The following is a 16,604-nucleotide window of genomic DNA, read 5'->3' as shown; positions in this document are numbered from 1 at the left end:
ATCTAAACACACTCTGGTTGATTGGCATTCCAGAGCTTATATACATCAATCAATTCATTCTAGATGAATAAAGTAAATTTCAGCTAATTTTATGCTTAACATTTAGAAAAATAAAGTATGACACATATTTTTTATGACAAAAATTGCTACAGCTTTTGCGGCCAAATCGTGCCAAGCCAACTGCTGTGAACTTATGAATGCAACCCCTACTTTAATAGAAAATTACCGTAAACTTCAAGTGAGTTGACCCACAACGAGTGTGGCGAGGGCAATAAGCGCTATGAAAACGCAGAAATATTGCCCAGATACAGGTGTTCCAAACAATCTGGGCTTGAGCCTAAGGGTGCTCGAGAACAGCAATAGCGAGTCGAGTTCTTCTGTGCTTGAATCCATGTAGAGGAAGGGTTTTGCTCGAATCTCGTGGCCAACGTCGCGCAGTGCGCTGCAATTTTTGCTCAGCCTTGTCGCCTTAAAAAATAATTTATTTAAAAGTTAATTACATTAGAAAAAATTCTCATAACCGCACACATGAATTGAAAATCAGTCTAATTTATTTTTAAATGCTTTTTTCTCATATATATAGTAACAAAAGCTGGGAAATAATTTAAAATTTTCGTAGAATAATCATCATACCATGAAAAATGGCGCGGTTGCCAGGGTGGCCCAAAGCAGGACGAGCAGTGCAGCCACAAAAAGCCGGGACGAGTACTCAGGTCTACGGATGATCGTGATAAAGCCTGAAAGTGCCCATGAAGAACTCAGAAGCGCCAGAACGCAAACCGCAGGAGCAAGACAGTTGTTCAGATGCCTCAACAATTCCAGGAATTCTCGAACCTCCTTTAAATTTGAATTGGTTCAGGATTTTCACTCACGGCATAAAAACACCACCAGAAATATTTTAAAGGAAGAGAACATTTGAACAATGACTGCATTTTTTTAAATTAAGAAATAATTATTAAAATTAATTTATTAGCATGCCACCATTCAAATGCTGGATTTAAGCCTAAATGTTTTTATAAGTCAAAATTGCCTATTAAATCTAAAAAATTCATTTATATGCGATTATTCACAGTATTATTAAGTTATTAGCTATAGTAAAAATTACCCTCATCCAATCAAGAAGTGATATGTTGCGCTTGAGGATGCGTTGCCTGAGAGCAGCAGCGAACAGCGTAAGTAGGTGCGCCTGCAGGCAGTACCCTGAGACCAGAATGGATTGCACGGCGTCCTGCACAATTGTCCCTGAGGCCAGAAGCAATCGCATCGCGACGGGACGCTCAATGGGGATCCAGTGGAAGTTGGGCGGTTCGAGCCACAGGGCGAGGGAAAAGGTGACCATCGACATGACCAGCCAGGTGAACGCGATCGCCAGCAAGAGCCACAGCGAGGTGGTCAGCTTCTTCAGCTGCATTTGGTTGCCTGGAGGGCTCGAAACGACGAAAACCTGTAGACCTCGCGGATTTTGACGCAAATAATAGACTGGAAAAGGTTGCGATGTTGCTCACCCTTTCCATAAGGTGAGGAAGTTTTTCCACTTCTCTCACTCTAAACATGCATAGCATGTACAGGTAGGTGCACAGGTGGAGGAAGCTGGGAATGGCGAAACTGAAAATCATTTGGGACATCGGACAAAAGTCTACCCAGTCGTTGGTTTCGTTCCTATTTTTCTCCCTCAATGGTCCGAGATCGCGCCTTAAAATAATTTGACAATTACGATAAAACGCTTATCTTTAGTTTGCATATTTTTTTAATAACCTGAAGCAGGATAAGAACTGAAGAGTGTATCCAGTGAGGAGAAGAGCAAGCATCAAGGCCAGTAAGACCAAACCGAGGGAGGTGATGCACCAGGTGGGTCGGTTGGTGCCGCAGGCCAAAGGTCGCAGGCCGACGGCAGCCAGCAGTTTCAAATAAGGCACCACCACTCGAGACTTGCAGTAGTTCAGGGCCACCGCGACGTTCTCCTCGTTAGAAGTAGCAGACACTTCGACGATCTTGCAATTTTAGTTTGGATTACTTTCAATCAATATTTATATTTTTCAAATAAACATGAGATATTACCTCACTGCTGCTCAGGATGTCAACTGCAGAAATATAGCTTGGAGAGCAACAGCGTTTTGAGCTAACATCTGACTTCTTTATTCCCCTTCCTTGCTCGATTGCACATGCCATGGCTTCACCTTAATCAATTTCAGAAAATTTGCAGCTGGGAAACTTAAATTTGACAATTGTCGTGTGTCAATGTGTGCTAATCAGAGAGAGGAATTCGAGCCCGTGCCATATTATTCTCGACTAATCAAAAGACCGCGTCCGTTCGATTTTGTCATAACACGAAAGTTGTCAGCAACAGGTGACGTGCAAAGTAGAATATTTAAACAGCCAGAACGGCGAACGAATTCTTCTGCTTCACTAAACTTGTCAAACATTGTCGAACATCAGGAGCACGCAGCATATCACATACAAAACTCCCCTTTTGAATAATAAAGTATTCATGTTTCATGTCTCATATTATTTATATTATTATGATTTAAGGTAAAATTTTAAAGATTTTTTAAGATGAGCAAAAATATTTTAGCTATTAATATTTTTATAATTAAAACGGACTTATTCCTCGTTGCTTTAAAAATTCCTCCTTTATATTTGTAGTTAAGAACGTATATAAGCTGCAAGTCACAGCATATAAACTGTATTATTCAATATTCTAAGAGGATTTTATTCCTTCTGTGATACGGTGTCAGTTCCCTTGCTTTGGGCATGCTTACATAACGAAACAAGAAATCATCACAATTTACAAAGTGTTAATCTTTAAATACTCTAAATAATACCTCCTTTTCCTCTTTCTTAGTTTCCAGGTTGAGCTCTTTTTGGTATTTCTGACCACTGGCGTGAGTAGATTGGAGTCCTCGACTTCCACGCAATAAGTACATATAATTATGCGCATCACAAAGGAAAAACGCGTAACACGATTTATCAAACGTTCTCCGCATTGCCAATGCCCCCCACACCCCTCCAGCTTTCCTCTTCGCGGCAAAAGAACTTAAATTGCCTGCTTGCTTCCAATGAAGTCCGTCAGACTGCGCTGTTACCTTGAACTTGCAGAGCTATTGACGTCACTACTGGAATAGAGCGTGGTGATTGGCCAGCGAGATATTACACGATCGAATAGAGTGTCTCCTAATTTGCCCTTTTGATTCTCTCAGCCGGCCGGAGAAGACGTGAACGAAAATGTCTCTCGCAGATCCCGTGTCTTTTGCCAAGGACTTCATCGCCGGCGGCGTGTCCGCGGCTATTTCCAAGACGGCCGTCGCGCCCATCGAGCGAGTGAAGTTGCTGCTGCAGGTGCAACATGCATCCAAGCAAATCTCAGTCGACAAGCAGTACAAAGGTGAGGAAGCCTTGACCACCACCCGCCGCCATATTGGATCCTTGCCCTCGTGGGTCGCGGCCCCTGTTCCGCCGGTTCGCCCGCAGAAATTCGGGCCTGTGGCTGACTTTAGCGCACGAAAATTAAAACTGCCGTGCACTAGTTTAAATTAAGAATGAAAATAAAGTTGCTGGTGCTAGTTCGCTTTGATTTAATTCCTTGCTTCTTCTGGTTGAATGACTTGGAAGATGTTTGAACTGTCACTCTGCCTCTGCACTCGTGTTTCATTACAATATTACGCGTTATTAATAAATTATTTTTTAATAACGGGAACTCCCACCCCGTAATGATTTATTGTGACCTAGATTAATCAGATAATTTCCATATTAAGTAGTAGATACGGTGTCCCAGATGAGGATGAATGAAATAATATAATATCATAATTCGATGAAAAGCTCACAATAAGTTTTTTTGGACAGAAAAAACTTTTTAAAATCTTGTTATCAGGAAATTGATAATGATTAAAGCTTTGATGTCGAAAGTATGTAACGAAAATATTCTCCAAATTCCAGGCATTGTCGATTGCTTTGTGCGCATCCCGAAAGAGCAGGGGTTCATGAGCTTCTGGCGTGGTAACCTTGCCAATGTGATCAGGTACTTCCCCACGCAGGCCCTCAACTTCGCTTTCAAGGACAAGTACAAGCAGGTGTTCCTCGGTGGCGTCGACAAGAAGACCCAGTTCTGGCGCTACTTCGCAGGAAACCTCGCATCCGGCGGCGCCGCCGGTGCCACCTCTCTCTGCTTCGTCTACCCCCTTGACTTCGCCCGTACCAGGTACAATAAAAATGATCCTATACTACTGGAATGGAGATTTTCGTTTTAACCAGGAGGCAAAAAAAAAGAAAAATAGGAAACAAATTTCTGATTGTTCATCCTTTCATAACTCTAATCATGTAATAATAATTATTAATCTATGTATGAAAGGCTCGAGTTTTGAAACAAATTTCTTCAGTAACCAAGTCGTTGTGTAAATTGTTCTCTTTTATAAAATTTATTATACTTTTTTGATTGGGCCCTTATTTGATTTGGACAAATTTCTCAAATATGGAAAAATTGGTTTCCATCAGGTTACACATCTTGCCAGTTCTTATGAGAATCCCATTATAAGTGTGTGGTGAAAACTGAAAGTGTAATTTTACCTTAATCTAATTTTCCTTTCGTTGATTTCAGATTGGCCGCTGACATTGGCAAGGGTGGTGCCCGCGAATTCACAGGCCTGGGCAACTGCTTGAGCAATGTCTTCAAATCAGATGGCCTTGCTGGTCTGTACAGAGGTTTTGGCGTGTCCGTGCAGGGCATCATTATCTACAGAGCTGCGTACTTTGGGTTCTTCGACACGGCTAAGGGCATGCTGCCCGACCCCAAGAACACCCCGTTCCTTATTTCATGGGCTATTGCACAGGTAATCAATCGTCACTGTTCATGAATGGCCGATGGCTAAGCCTGTGGGTCCCGTAACCTCGTTTCTTTTTATCACCACTTGAAGTTCAAGATCAAAGATTGCGTAACATAGTTTTGTGCATCATGTGTTCCAAATATTATCTCTGGGGTTCTACAACTCTTGAACTAATACTTGCCAAACCATCAAAAAATCCCTTTTGGGATTGAGATTATTTTGTACATATTGTGATTTAAAATTCTTTTAAGTCTATTGTCTTGACATTAAACGTATTTGTTTCAGGCGGTTACCACGGTGGCTGGCATTGTGTCGTATCCGTTCGACACTGTGCGTCGTCGCATGATGATGCAGTCTGGCCGCGCTAAGAGCGAAATTATGTACAAGAGCACCATGAACTGCTGGTCGACCATTGCCAAGAAGGAGGGCACTGGCGCTTTCTTCAAGGGCGCCTTCTCCAACGTCCTCCGCGGCACAGGTGGTGCTCTGGTTCTTGTCCTTTATGACGAGATCAAGAAGGTGTTGTAAGCGCTCGCGACTCTCTTGCCGATACTCGTCGACATCTACATTCATAAGGAGGAAAGAAACATGCTCACCGCCACCTAGAGAGCAACCATAGAGATTTTGCCACCATTCCAGTCAGCATTTTGCGGAATTTCTCATTGCAATGGCATTCCAGTGGTTAATTTATTAGAGTGTCATTCCAGTATTCAGAAATAGGAACAAAAATAAAACTGAACAAGAAATAAAAATTGAAAGAAATGGTATTTTCATTAATCCTAGTCCTAGAATGGGGTTCTATTGGAAGATAAGCGGTCAATTCGATTGATCCACGAGGGTACTGCCCTATCTCAAGGTCTGCGCAAGGCAAACTGTTACAGCAAAGTTACATATAAAAAACCATTTCATTCAGCCAATCAGACGCCGCTTCCCGAATTACTCAATTAAGGCTAAAGGTTGATCTCCGCCCATTATTTCACAGTAACGAAGCTTTTCAGCTGGCCGGCACCAGGCATTCTCCTAACAGCGGCTGTAGCTGGAATTTCTTACACCATGCTCACATTCTTCCTCATCGTAATTGCCGTGCTGCTTCTTATCTTGTGTGAGCCTCTCAAACCAAAAAATTTCCCTCCAGGTTAGCATCAAAAGTTTCTTGATAACATTTATTTTACTTAGTTTATTGCATTCTTTAGTGGTAAATGAATAAGAAAAACTTGATCCTTGTTGATTTCAGTGCTATTTATAATTAAAACTCGATCAATTTCTGCGAATCCAGTGCGCCCTATTTCATGAGATAAAAATACAAATTAATACATAATAACATATATTATATAATAATTTACAACTAGACTTTTTTCATTTATTCAGACCAAGTGTTAAAGCATGCTTATTTATTACATAATAATAAATCTATCGTTCTTTTGTCGCCCAGGGCCCAATTGGTTGCCTTTTTTCGGTTTTGCGCCGCAGCTGAAGAGACTGACCAAAAAGTTTGGTTACCAACACCATGTTTTTTTGTGGCTCTCTGAAAGGTTTAAATCACCGGTCGTGGGCTTGCGGCTGGGCAGCCAACTGGTTGTGGCTGTCAACGGATACCATGCCGTCAAGCAGATTTTCACCAAGGAGGAATTTGAAGGACGACCTGACACTTTTTTCATCAGAATGAGATCCATGGGCACCAGAAAAGGTTTCGCAATCATTGCGTTGGGAGATTGCAAACTGGTTTTGCATTTAATTATTTTCAGGCATTACTTGCACTGATGGAGCTCACTGGCAAGAGCAACGAAGCTTTACGGTGCGCCACTTAAAAAGCTTGGGGCTTGGAAAGAGTGCAATGGAAGATATGATCAAGGATGAGGTCACTACGATCGTTTCTAAATTCGAAAAAATGGTATGACTTTTTTAATTACTTATAAGAATTAAATTTTTGCTTATATAGTTGACGGTGCGAATTTCGAAATTTTATAAAAAAAAATTAATATTTTTCCTATGAAATAAATTTCATCTCTACTTCAAAATTATGAAATGAATTTCATCACAAAAAATATTGGGTTGAAATACCCAAACACTGAAACTTATTTTAACCCTTTTCCGACCTGTTCAAATTTTTGTCATAAACTTAAATTGTAACGAGTAATTGTATATCAATCGTTTAATTCAGTGATATACAATTACTCGTTACAAAATGACGGGAGCTCTCAAAGCAAAAATTTTTTTTTCAGAATGCTAATCCAATATCTGTGGACTTTGCGCATGGCGTGATGTCTGTTTTGTGGGTTCTGACTGCGGGCACTCGTTTTGGAGAGGGTGACGAATCTCTGAACCGCCTGCTCAGCCTAATGCAGCGAAGGGCCCGGTCCTTTGACATGTCTGGAGGAGTTCTGAGTCAGTTTCCGTGGGTCCGTTTCATCGCTCCAGGCGCCAGTGGTTACACTCTGCTGCAGACGGTCAACTCTGAGCTGAACAACTTTTTCATGGAAAATATACACTTAGTAGAAATATTTAAACAGATTTATCCTAATGCCGCCAATAGGACACAATAAAGGGTCACAAGAAGACCCACTGCAGCGATGACCCCAGAGATCTGATTGATGCGTACTTGACGGAAATTGAAAATAGAAAAGACGACCCTGGATCGACATTCTCTGGTGAAATTTTAACTATTGGGAAATGCAGAGTTTTATTCACTCTTTAATTTTAGACGATCAGCTTGTAATGGTAGTTTTGGACATGTTCATTGCTGGTTCGACAACTACCAGCACAAGTCTGGACTTTTTATTCCTCTACCTGGCCCTGAATCCCAGAGTGCAGGAAAAGGCTTGTGCAGAAATCTGCAGCGTGGTCGGCACCCAACACCCCCCATCTCTCGCTGATCAATCAAAGTAATGACTATCAAACGTAATTAAATAATTATCTCCTAACTCTGCTTGAGCCAGGCTCCCGTATACTTGTGCTGTGATTCAAGAGTCAGCTAGGCTAAGTTCAATCGTGCCAATTGCCGGCCCAAGGAGGACTCTAAGACAGACTGAACTCGAGGGCTACACTATTCCTAAGGTCTGGAAGATTGAGTTGAAATCGTAACATCTAAATTACTAATCCACATCAGGACACAACAATATTGATCAATTTGTGGTCACTACACCACGACCCTGTCCACTGGGGCGATCCTGAGGTTTTCCGTCCTGAAAGGTTCATCGGAGCTAAGGGAGAGCTAGTTACAGACGACTGGGTTCTACCGTTCGGATTAGGACGGCGCAGGTGCTTGGGTGACGCATTAGCCAAGAGCTACACCTTCATGCTGGTTTCCACCGCTCTTCAAAGATTCAAGATCTCGACGCCCACAGTCAAAGACATCCCAGCTTCGATACCAGGAATAATTGCGAGCTGCCCAAAGTACGAGCTACAGTTCAAGCCTAGATGCATTGTGTAATTGCAAATAAATCCAGTTTTTCTAGGTATTTTAATCACTGCGAGTTTATTCGAGTTGCACCTAACAACCACATTTTTCATCCGAAAACCTTGCATATATAACAAAAATTAAAAATTCTCTAAGTAATAAAATATCAGCTTGATTCCAACGCAACAAACAATAAAATGTGCGCGCGCGTTTGAACTAAAGCTAAATTAAAACTTCATCACAACATTTTCATAAATAGCGACTGTGAGTACTGAGACATCGTCGAGTAAAAGTAAGTAACGAAATTTAAACAACAACTGCTTAGTGAGACACGCAATAATAAAATTAGCATCTGTGTGGAATGTCGGCAAGGACAGTTGCAAAATGCAAAGTCGGCTACTTGGTTCGCTTCGCTAGTCTAAGTAAATGGAGAACAGAGGGATGGTGATTGGAAATCTCATTTGCAAGTGATAGTTGAGATTTTGAAAATAATTCTCCATAGCAATGACAATCGATTTTAATCCAGTGTGTATCACAATTCCATGCAAATTCGATTGCAACCGATAGAAGAGCATTTTTAGGTTAGGATATGATTACGTTATAGACTGTGGGTGGACAGGACACCAGACAATATTTGCATTAAAATTTCACGCAAACGTGAGTAGGGTAACAGTTTCTTTCAATTATTGCAACAAGCAAATATTATACTGGCGAACAATTCGAAAACCACACGATTCAGCAACAACCAATGGCACAATAGTTCTAAAAGCTCAAAAGTTCCAACATCAATTTTTTATGAAAGGATTATGATAAAGCTGAAGTTCTTAGAAGTCTAACAAGTGCTCCGCATTAGAGTCATGATAGTGGCAAAATGCCAGAAAAATTAATAGCGCAGCTCAGTAAATAAAAAATGAAGAGCTGCGAGTTGAAAGAAGTATTTTTTAGTACATATATTATTCACATCTCTCAGCTACAATTTGTGCTCCGGCCAAAGTAAACGTGCCGGCCGGCCTTTTGATTCTCAAGTGGAAATGGTTGTTTCACCTTGTCTCATTCGCGTATCTGTCCAATTTGTTACTTACTCGGCATCTGAACGGTGTTTATCCAACTTACATCCCCAGGGTGCTCCTAATTTCAACCTAAAATTTACAGCCCAAACGCTAGTGACACAGAGATTAACATTGTGTCTCTCGCAATTCTCTGAAAGCAGATAGATTACAGATTGCGGAGTATTGCGAGAGTGATTTTGGGCTAAAATCTCAGCTTGACTTGAGGTTCGGCAACCCCGAAACGCTGATCTCAGTCAACATGGGATTTATCGTCAGCGCCGTCCTCCGACTGTCATACATACTCGAGAAGGTGCTCTTTAGCGCTGGGGTAGTGGCAGGAAGACGTTGACCGCCGCTCCATTTGCCGCTCCACCAGTTTCTTGATCTCTGACACCCAGAAGACGGTTGACGTCAGGCACAGCAAGAATATCAGGTCTGAAACAATTGGAATCAGCACATAAATTAGTTGTTCAAGGACAACCAAGAAAATAAATCATTTTTGAAAATTAAAAGATAGATTATTGCTTCAAAATTATTAGCATATTTTCATTAAATCATTTTCCCAATTCTAAGAGATGCTTGCTGTAATTTATCCAATTTGGCATTTAATTTATTAAGAAAATGCTTGCTAATCTCTCACATGCACTTGAGTAGTTGCTTAAGAGGTTTATCAAGATGCAAGCGTTTTAGATTATTGATTTCCTGTAAAACGCTGCTGAAATTAATTTTTTAAGCAGAAGGTACCTTTAATGGTTAAGGCTTCAGTCTGGAAAACTAGTTGAAGAGGAGGGAAATAAATAACCAGCAGTTGGCCAATGACGGACAAGCTGACGGCAATGAGGAAAATCTTATTCGTGAAAAGACCCACGGTGAAGATCGATTTGGTCTGAAAAATGGTATAGTTAGCCTTCTGCTACAACAAAATGCAAGATTCTGAGTACCTGAGATCGGCAACTGAGGGCGTTGAACATGTCAAAGAATACAAAGCAGGTGAAAGTCATGGTGGTGTCTCTTGGGGTTATTTTGTTGTCGCTCATCTGTAAAAACTATGGATAAAAAGAGAAGTTGATTATCGGAAGAATTACCTCTCTATTGAAGACCCAAAGAGTGCCAAGGATGATGATTGACGCTGACAAGATGACGTTAACAATTACTGCTCTGGTGATCATTGGCGTTTTGGCGTCCCTCGGCTTTTGCTTGATGACGTCCTTGTCGACTGGCTCCACACCAAGACTATAGCGGCACAATTTGTTACCATAAGTGGTTTCATCTAAAGCAACAGTCCCATACCTTTGAGCAGGAGGTCCATCCATAATGATGTTGATCCAGAGAATCTGCATGGCGTTAAGAGGGTTTGGAATGCCCATCAGGGTGGCAAGAGCGATCAACGACAACGCAGCAATGCTGGTGCTCAGCTGGAATCGCACAAAGTTTCGAATGTTGTAGAAGATGCCTTTCCCCTCCTCAATTGCAGCGCTGAAGGACAAGCCCAATTAAAAGTTTCGTTCCATTATTGATCCAAACGAATACGCACATGATGGTTCCAAAATCATCGTCGACTAGAATCATATCTGCGGCCTCCTTGCACACGTCAGTACCACTTTTGCCCATGGCGATTCCAATGTCAGCCTTCTTCAGAGCTACTCCATCGTTGACGCCGTCACCAGTCATTCCAACAATCACACCATTTGCTTGCAATGCCTGCAACAATGTTGAATAACAAGAATTATGAAAAAGTGTAAATGTAATCAATTTATGATGGCTTTAAGTGCTTAAAATCATGAGCAAGAAGAAGGTTGGGTTAAAACTGATTTTTTGACAAAACTTGTAAAGTAAGCAAATTATACCTTGACAATGCACAGCTTATGACGTGGCGTTACTCTGTAGAAAACGCTGATTTGCGGCACTATTTGCGCCAACTGCTGCTCTGTCATCTTTTCGATGTGATCTCCAGACAAAGACTCCATGTGCATCGTGTCCAAACCAACCATTCCAGCTGAAATCACATTATTTTAATAAGAGAGATAGTAATAAAATTTTGGGAAAATACCTATTGCAACGGCAGTTTCTTGAGCGTCTCCCGTAACCAGTTTAATCTCGACACCTGAGCTCATCAGAGTCTGGATAGCTTCACGGACGTGCGGTCTTGGAGGATCACAAATGCCGACCATTCCCATGTACGTGAGCTCTTGTAATGTGTTTCCCTTGGCCAATCCAATAACACGAAGGCCCTTCCGCCCAATTTCAAATGACATTGTCAGAAACTCCTGTACTTTTTCTGACGACAAGTGAATGATCCGACCATTGTCGGAGTAATATCTGGAAGGGTAACAAGTTGATTGTTATATGCATAATTGGGCAAATCCAAAAACAAACAGATTAGTGGGGAAAGATTATTGATTCTGAAATAAACATGCATTTAAGGATTTAATTGTCAATCCGCATTTGAGAGGAACAAAATTTCATGTATGTTATCAATTTAACTATCTGTGGGCATTATGGTTAGAAGCTTGCCATAAATCCCAGTTATCAGATAGCGTCAAAATTAACTATGTGTTTTATTCTTACCTGCATTGATGAAGCAACTTTTCCATGGCACCTTTAACAAAGAAAATTTCCCGTTTCTCGTCACTGTTTGATAGAGTTGCAATGCACTTGACTGCCATCACTTTCGATTCCGAGCTGAAGGGATACTCCTGGAGGCGGACAAACCTGTCTGAGCAATTGTATAGGCCGATTTTCATTCCTGCTGCTAGAATCGCCCCTTCTGTTGGCTGTCCATGCAGGGTTTCCCCCGTTATCACAGCATTATTGCACACGCATCCAACCTAACAACACATTTTAGACTGATGATAACATTAGCATGTGAGTGACTGCTCACCTCCAGCAAATTAACAAACGACTCTCTTGTGCCTTCCTTAACGATGTGCACCTTTCCGCGGTTGTTGTATCCAGCACCTGACACCTCTGCTTCATAGCCCTCTGAGGTGACCATTGTTGTAACGGTCATCTCATTCATGGTCAGAGTTCCTGTTTTGTCTGAACACACCACATTGACGCAACCTGGAAAAAGAAGCAGTTTTTAAATTAGTCTTAATATCTAAAGCAGAACAGATTGTAGCCTGGTTTCAAATAGATTATTTTTGTGACATCAGAGGGGAAGCATCATTTTGTTAAAAAATTATAATTAGAAAAAATCCATTACTTTTTACTGCTAAAATATTTTATGATCAAAGTTTCAAGAAAACTTATCATTAGCATATTTTAATTATTTGATTGGAAAATTACTAACAAAGCTTTAGGATTGAATCATTAAGTTCAATTTACCGAGAGTTTCAACAGTTGGCAGCTTCTTGATGATAGCCTTGCGCTTGGCCATTCGCATGACCCCAAGGGCGAGAGTGACTGTGACCACAATGGGCAAGCCCTCAGGGATGGCAGCCACAGCCAAACTAACACCAATGGTGAACATGTCGAGGATAGGTCTGCCTTGGAACCAGCCGAGCAGCATGATGAAGCCAATGATGCAGAAGGAGTAAAAGGACAGCATTGCTCCCAGACTGTCCATGCTTTTCTGCAGAGGCGTTTTTGGTGCCTCCTCAGCTTGCATCATCTTAAACACCTCTCCAAACTCAGACTTCTCGCCAGTGTTGATGACTATCCCCTGTAGACATTCTTGTTCTCAAAGCTGACTTGAACTTGCTTTAATTTAATTATACCTTTCCGTTTCCACAGCGCACCAGAGTGCCCATAAAAGCAATATTCCTCTTGGACGTGTGTCCATTGGTCTTAAGAAGTGGCACCGTGACTTTAGACGCGGGCTCTGTTTCTCCTGTGAAGCTGCTTTCATCAATGGCTAGGCCATGTGCCTCAAAGAGCCGCAGATCTGCCGGGACCCTGTCTCCAACGTTCAGATTAACGATGTCTCCAGGAACGAGGCTGCGCGCCAGGAAGCTCTCAGGTATGCCTTCCCGGATGCTAGAGTGCAAAGTTTAAGCTCTCATTCAAGTCATTTTGACAGTGTCAGCCGTACCAGTGACAGGTCGGAGGTACAAGTTTTGTGAGTTCTTGCAACGACTTTTCCGAACGGTACTCTTGAACGAAAGCGACGGTCACCACAATGATGATGGCAACTGTGATGCTGACAGCGTCGTCAAATTGCTTCATACAGACACTGACCAGCGCTGAAGCCAGCAGCAGCAGAATCAGAGGATTACGGAACTAAAAATAAATTTTTTTATTAGGAATCGTGTTGTGCAAGTAGATACTACCAAAAAAGCCATAGACTCAAATAGTTTCTAAATCTACAGAATGCCCAGAATACCTAACCTTCACTTATGAGCAAGAGATTAAAATGAGTGTCGTGTCATGACAAGTATGTATGTGTGTGTAATTAAATAAAGTTTATTTTGTTACAATGACAATACTCATACACATATGTATATAAATGTATATTCATGCGAGAAAAAGTTGACATTCTCATGCATTACACACTTAATTATAAATACATACACGTTTTATATTTGTTTCACAATATTTAAAGTTTATCCTGCATACCTGTTCGATGTACTTCTTCCAAGTGGGCTCTTCGTCGAGGACGGTGAGTTCGTTGAATCCAGCAAGTTGTCTCCGCATTTCCACTTCTCGCCACTCAAGTCCATTGTGAAGATGAGTGTCCAACCTGGCAGCCACCTCCTCCGCCCCCAGGCTGGAAGCCTCGCCGGTCGTTAGCCACATCTGCGACTTTTCCTCGCTCTGCAACAACGAAATGCACAGGTAAGCAAAACCCCGGGGACTTGTTGTATGACGAAGGATCGATTAAAGAATTTTTCACCTCTGTGCGGCGGATGAAATCGGACGAATGTCAATGCGAATTCGCACCGGATTGAATCAAAAGAGGCCTGTCGGCATCATTAAGAAGATCCGAGCGCGAATGAAGCGATTTTTATGTCGTGATAGTGCGTGTTATGTGACCAGAATGCGCTTTCACATCGTAATTGTGGTTTCTTGTCAATACTCTCAGGTGGACATGACACTTCGTCGCTATTCTCCGGGCGCCAACTTTCGGAGACGCACGAATCAAATATTCAAACAAAATTGGCGCCAAAACAACGTTGCTTGGGGAGAGAATGTGTGTATTTTTCTCGCGTGTTTAGAAATTCAGAGGGAAGTAGAGGAGATGATGAAACGTTGAAAAATATGAAATAAATCATACCTTAGGGTTAGGTACCAGGTGGTATTTTGTTTCAGACATTTTTTCAATGAAGGAAGCAGTCAGATCTATTTAGGCGCACAGCAAAATGCACTGTGGTTAAAGGGTTAGAGCATTCCGCCCCCTTTCACGTTTCGAGGCAGACAATACCAGCCTTTTACGAGAACTAAAAAACTACGGTGTTATCAATCTCCGTCTTTAAGCTTGGAATGATATTGTTTATCTAAACGCGTGCGTTACTGCTCGTGGTATTTGTTATCTCCACACGCACGTACTATAGGGGCATTATCAACAAACACAATTCTCGAGTCTCCTCACGCTTTATCTGTGCTTAGCATCTTTATGGAGATTAAATGAGGGCTATCCCGACGCTATTAAAGTTTTACAGCGTGAACGTTGCACGTGTCCTAAGTCTAATGTAAGTTTTCATATTTTAATTAAACGCTGAAAATTTACCGAAGTAAGTATTAATTTAATAAACACATTGAGTAAACAATTTTGAAAATCCTTATCAAAAGCATCTCTCATACCTCACCGATATCAATTATCTGGCTTCGCGGTTGATTGCTCAGTTCGTGGGCGCTAGACAGATTATCGGCCTGACGACTGGCACTGATGCCATTGTCGAGTAGAAATGGGCCGCCCACAATTTTGCCCTTCTTGTCCTCAGCCATCAAGGGTTGGTGGCTATTGACTGAAGCGATCGAATTGCCGTTCAAATGCCTCGCTCGCGCCACCATTGTCTGCCGGCTGAAGAGAGGGTGGCTTGGTCAAAAGAAAAGCGGCTCAATGGCACAAATTCACTGCTCGGAATGAAATAAGCAAGCGCTCGCGTGGACTTTCGACCGCCGTTCATGCGACGCTGCCTAATATTAATAAATATTTGATTTCATCAGTGTCTGCTATCAAATAGACGTCGGTTTCGCCGGCACTCTCCAGCTCTTCTGACGCATGACGTGAATTGATCTCGTGTTGAATATTTATTTGTCATTTAAAATTCGTATTGATTGGCTTGAAGTGACTTTGAATTATTGATATTTCATCACGATTATGTATGTTTTTATTTTCATAACAAAAATATTATGTAAGTTTAAATTAAAAACATTTTGAATGGAAGCGATTATTCATTAATAATAAGACCTGTAGTAAATTCTTGTAAAAATGTATCTTACATGAAATAGCTCTAATTTTTGCTCTTCTTGTCACTCTGTATTACACAAACTACAAAAAAGAATCACTTTCTATTGCGGAAACTTTTTAGAATCAAACTTTGTTGCGAGGTTTGGAAGGAGTCGAAAATGTTTTTAGTTATCGCCGTACTCGTCGTTAAAGCTTTTATTTGTAAAGAGACGCTATGAAGTAAAAACAAATTTATCAGGTGGGACAAAATTGTGCTTTTTGTCATCTCCTGACCTCCAAGAAGGGTAGATTATGTTTATTTGATAAAAGCAGGACCTCTTCACTAAAATAACCTACCAAGCTTTGATTATGATTCACCCTATTACAAATTTTTTGTTTATGGAATCTACATTATTATAGCTAAAATTTTGAATTGTGACGCCCCTTAGAGTAATGCGATTGAGTATGACTAAAAGCATCCAAGATTAATCCGAGAAAAAATAATTTTATTTATTGTTTTTATCCATTTTGTATAATAATTATATTTAAACACGCACTTCTAAGGAAAACGTTCAATGAAGTCAAAACATTTCCAAAATATAATTAAAAAAAATCTAAAAAATATTTACACATCCAGTGCGGTAAAGAATTATACATAGATTCAGCCTTTTCTGGTTTCGGTACCTGAACATTGTTCATCGTCAGCTAGACTTTTGCTAAGGCATACTCACTCTACTGGAAGCATGCATCTTATTGAGCGCCAGTTTCTAACACCAACTCTCCATACCGGGTTTTAAGCATGCAGCGTGCATTGGAGAGAGAAAAAACGCATTGGCATGAATTTACTGAAATTTCTTGGATGATATTCTAGCAATTTGAGGAATATTCGGAACTATTAATTACGAGATAGCGTATTTGTGATCAAAATGCCAATGATTTTTAAATATTTATTCAAACAACAAGAAATAATCTTAATTATATTGTTAAATAAATGTTTGATTTTTCTTGTT

At 40.9% G+C, this 16,604-nt stretch overlaps 4 protein-coding genes across 4 annotated transcripts; 2 read left to right on the top strand and 2 right to left on the bottom strand.

The window, feature by feature from the left end:
* Nucleotides 1-147: 147 nt before the first annotated feature.
* Nucleotides 148-2,285, bottom strand: GrlHz (Gustatory receptor-like Holozoa). The gene is made up of 6 exons (XM_065495524.1): nucleotides 2,059-2,285; nucleotides 1,756-1,991; nucleotides 1,506-1,692; nucleotides 1,106-1,444; nucleotides 634-837; nucleotides 148-468 (listed from the first exon to the last, which is right to left on the bottom strand). Exons 1-6 carry the CDS (start codon nucleotides 2,167-2,169, stop codon nucleotides 235-237), a joined length of 1,311 nt encoding a protein of 436 aa, XP_065351596.1. The 5' UTR covers nucleotides 2,170-2,285; the 3' UTR covers nucleotides 148-234.
* Nucleotides 2,286-3,168: 883 nt separating this feature from the next.
* On the top strand, nucleotides 3,169-5,579 carry LOC135946986 (ADP,ATP carrier protein). Its single transcript, XM_065495525.1, has 4 exons — nucleotides 3,169-3,382; nucleotides 3,934-4,195; nucleotides 4,592-4,823; nucleotides 5,103-5,579. The coding sequence occupies exons 1-4, from the start codon at nucleotides 3,223-3,225 to the stop codon at nucleotides 5,343-5,345; spliced, it is 897 nt and encodes a 298-aa protein (XP_065351597.1). The 5' UTR covers nucleotides 3,169-3,222; the 3' UTR covers nucleotides 5,346-5,579.
* A 195-nt stretch (nucleotides 5,580-5,774) lies between these two features.
* On the top strand, nucleotides 5,775-8,281 carry LOC135946989 (methyl farnesoate epoxidase-like). Its single transcript, XM_065495529.1, has 8 exons — nucleotides 5,775-5,952; nucleotides 6,250-6,504; nucleotides 6,563-6,708; nucleotides 7,040-7,309; nucleotides 7,351-7,465; nucleotides 7,519-7,699; nucleotides 7,754-7,871; nucleotides 7,924-8,281. Exons 1-8 carry the CDS (start codon nucleotides 5,871-5,873, stop codon nucleotides 8,245-8,247), a joined length of 1,491 nt encoding a protein of 496 aa, XP_065351601.1. The 5' UTR covers nucleotides 5,775-5,870; the 3' UTR covers nucleotides 8,248-8,281.
* On the bottom strand, nucleotides 8,264-15,142 carry SPoCk (secretory pathway calcium atpase). Its single transcript, XM_065495519.1, has 15 exons — nucleotides 15,006-15,142; nucleotides 13,821-14,018; nucleotides 13,297-13,484; nucleotides 12,983-13,241; nucleotides 12,591-12,927; nucleotides 12,145-12,326; nucleotides 11,832-12,091; nucleotides 11,314-11,582; nucleotides 11,111-11,259; nucleotides 10,798-10,964; nucleotides 10,554-10,739; nucleotides 10,349-10,496; nucleotides 10,205-10,300; nucleotides 10,008-10,149; nucleotides 8,264-9,698 (listed from the first exon to the last, which is right to left on the bottom strand). The coding sequence occupies exons 2-15, from the start codon at nucleotides 13,998-14,000 to the stop codon at nucleotides 9,556-9,558; spliced, it is 2,706 nt and encodes a 901-aa protein (XP_065351591.1). The 5' UTR covers nucleotides 14,001-14,018; nucleotides 15,006-15,142; the 3' UTR covers nucleotides 8,264-9,555.
* Nucleotides 15,143-16,604: the final 1,462 nt, after the last annotated feature.

This window comes from Cloeon dipterum, chromosome X (assembly GCF_949628265.1).
Source record: "Cloeon dipterum chromosome X, ieCloDipt1.1, whole genome shotgun sequence".
Classification (NCBI taxonomy): Eukaryota; Metazoa; Arthropoda; class Insecta; order Ephemeroptera; family Baetidae; genus Cloeon; species Cloeon dipterum.
The sequence above is the reverse complement of the archived record's forward strand: the minus strand, read 5'-3'. Positions and strand labels throughout refer to the sequence as shown.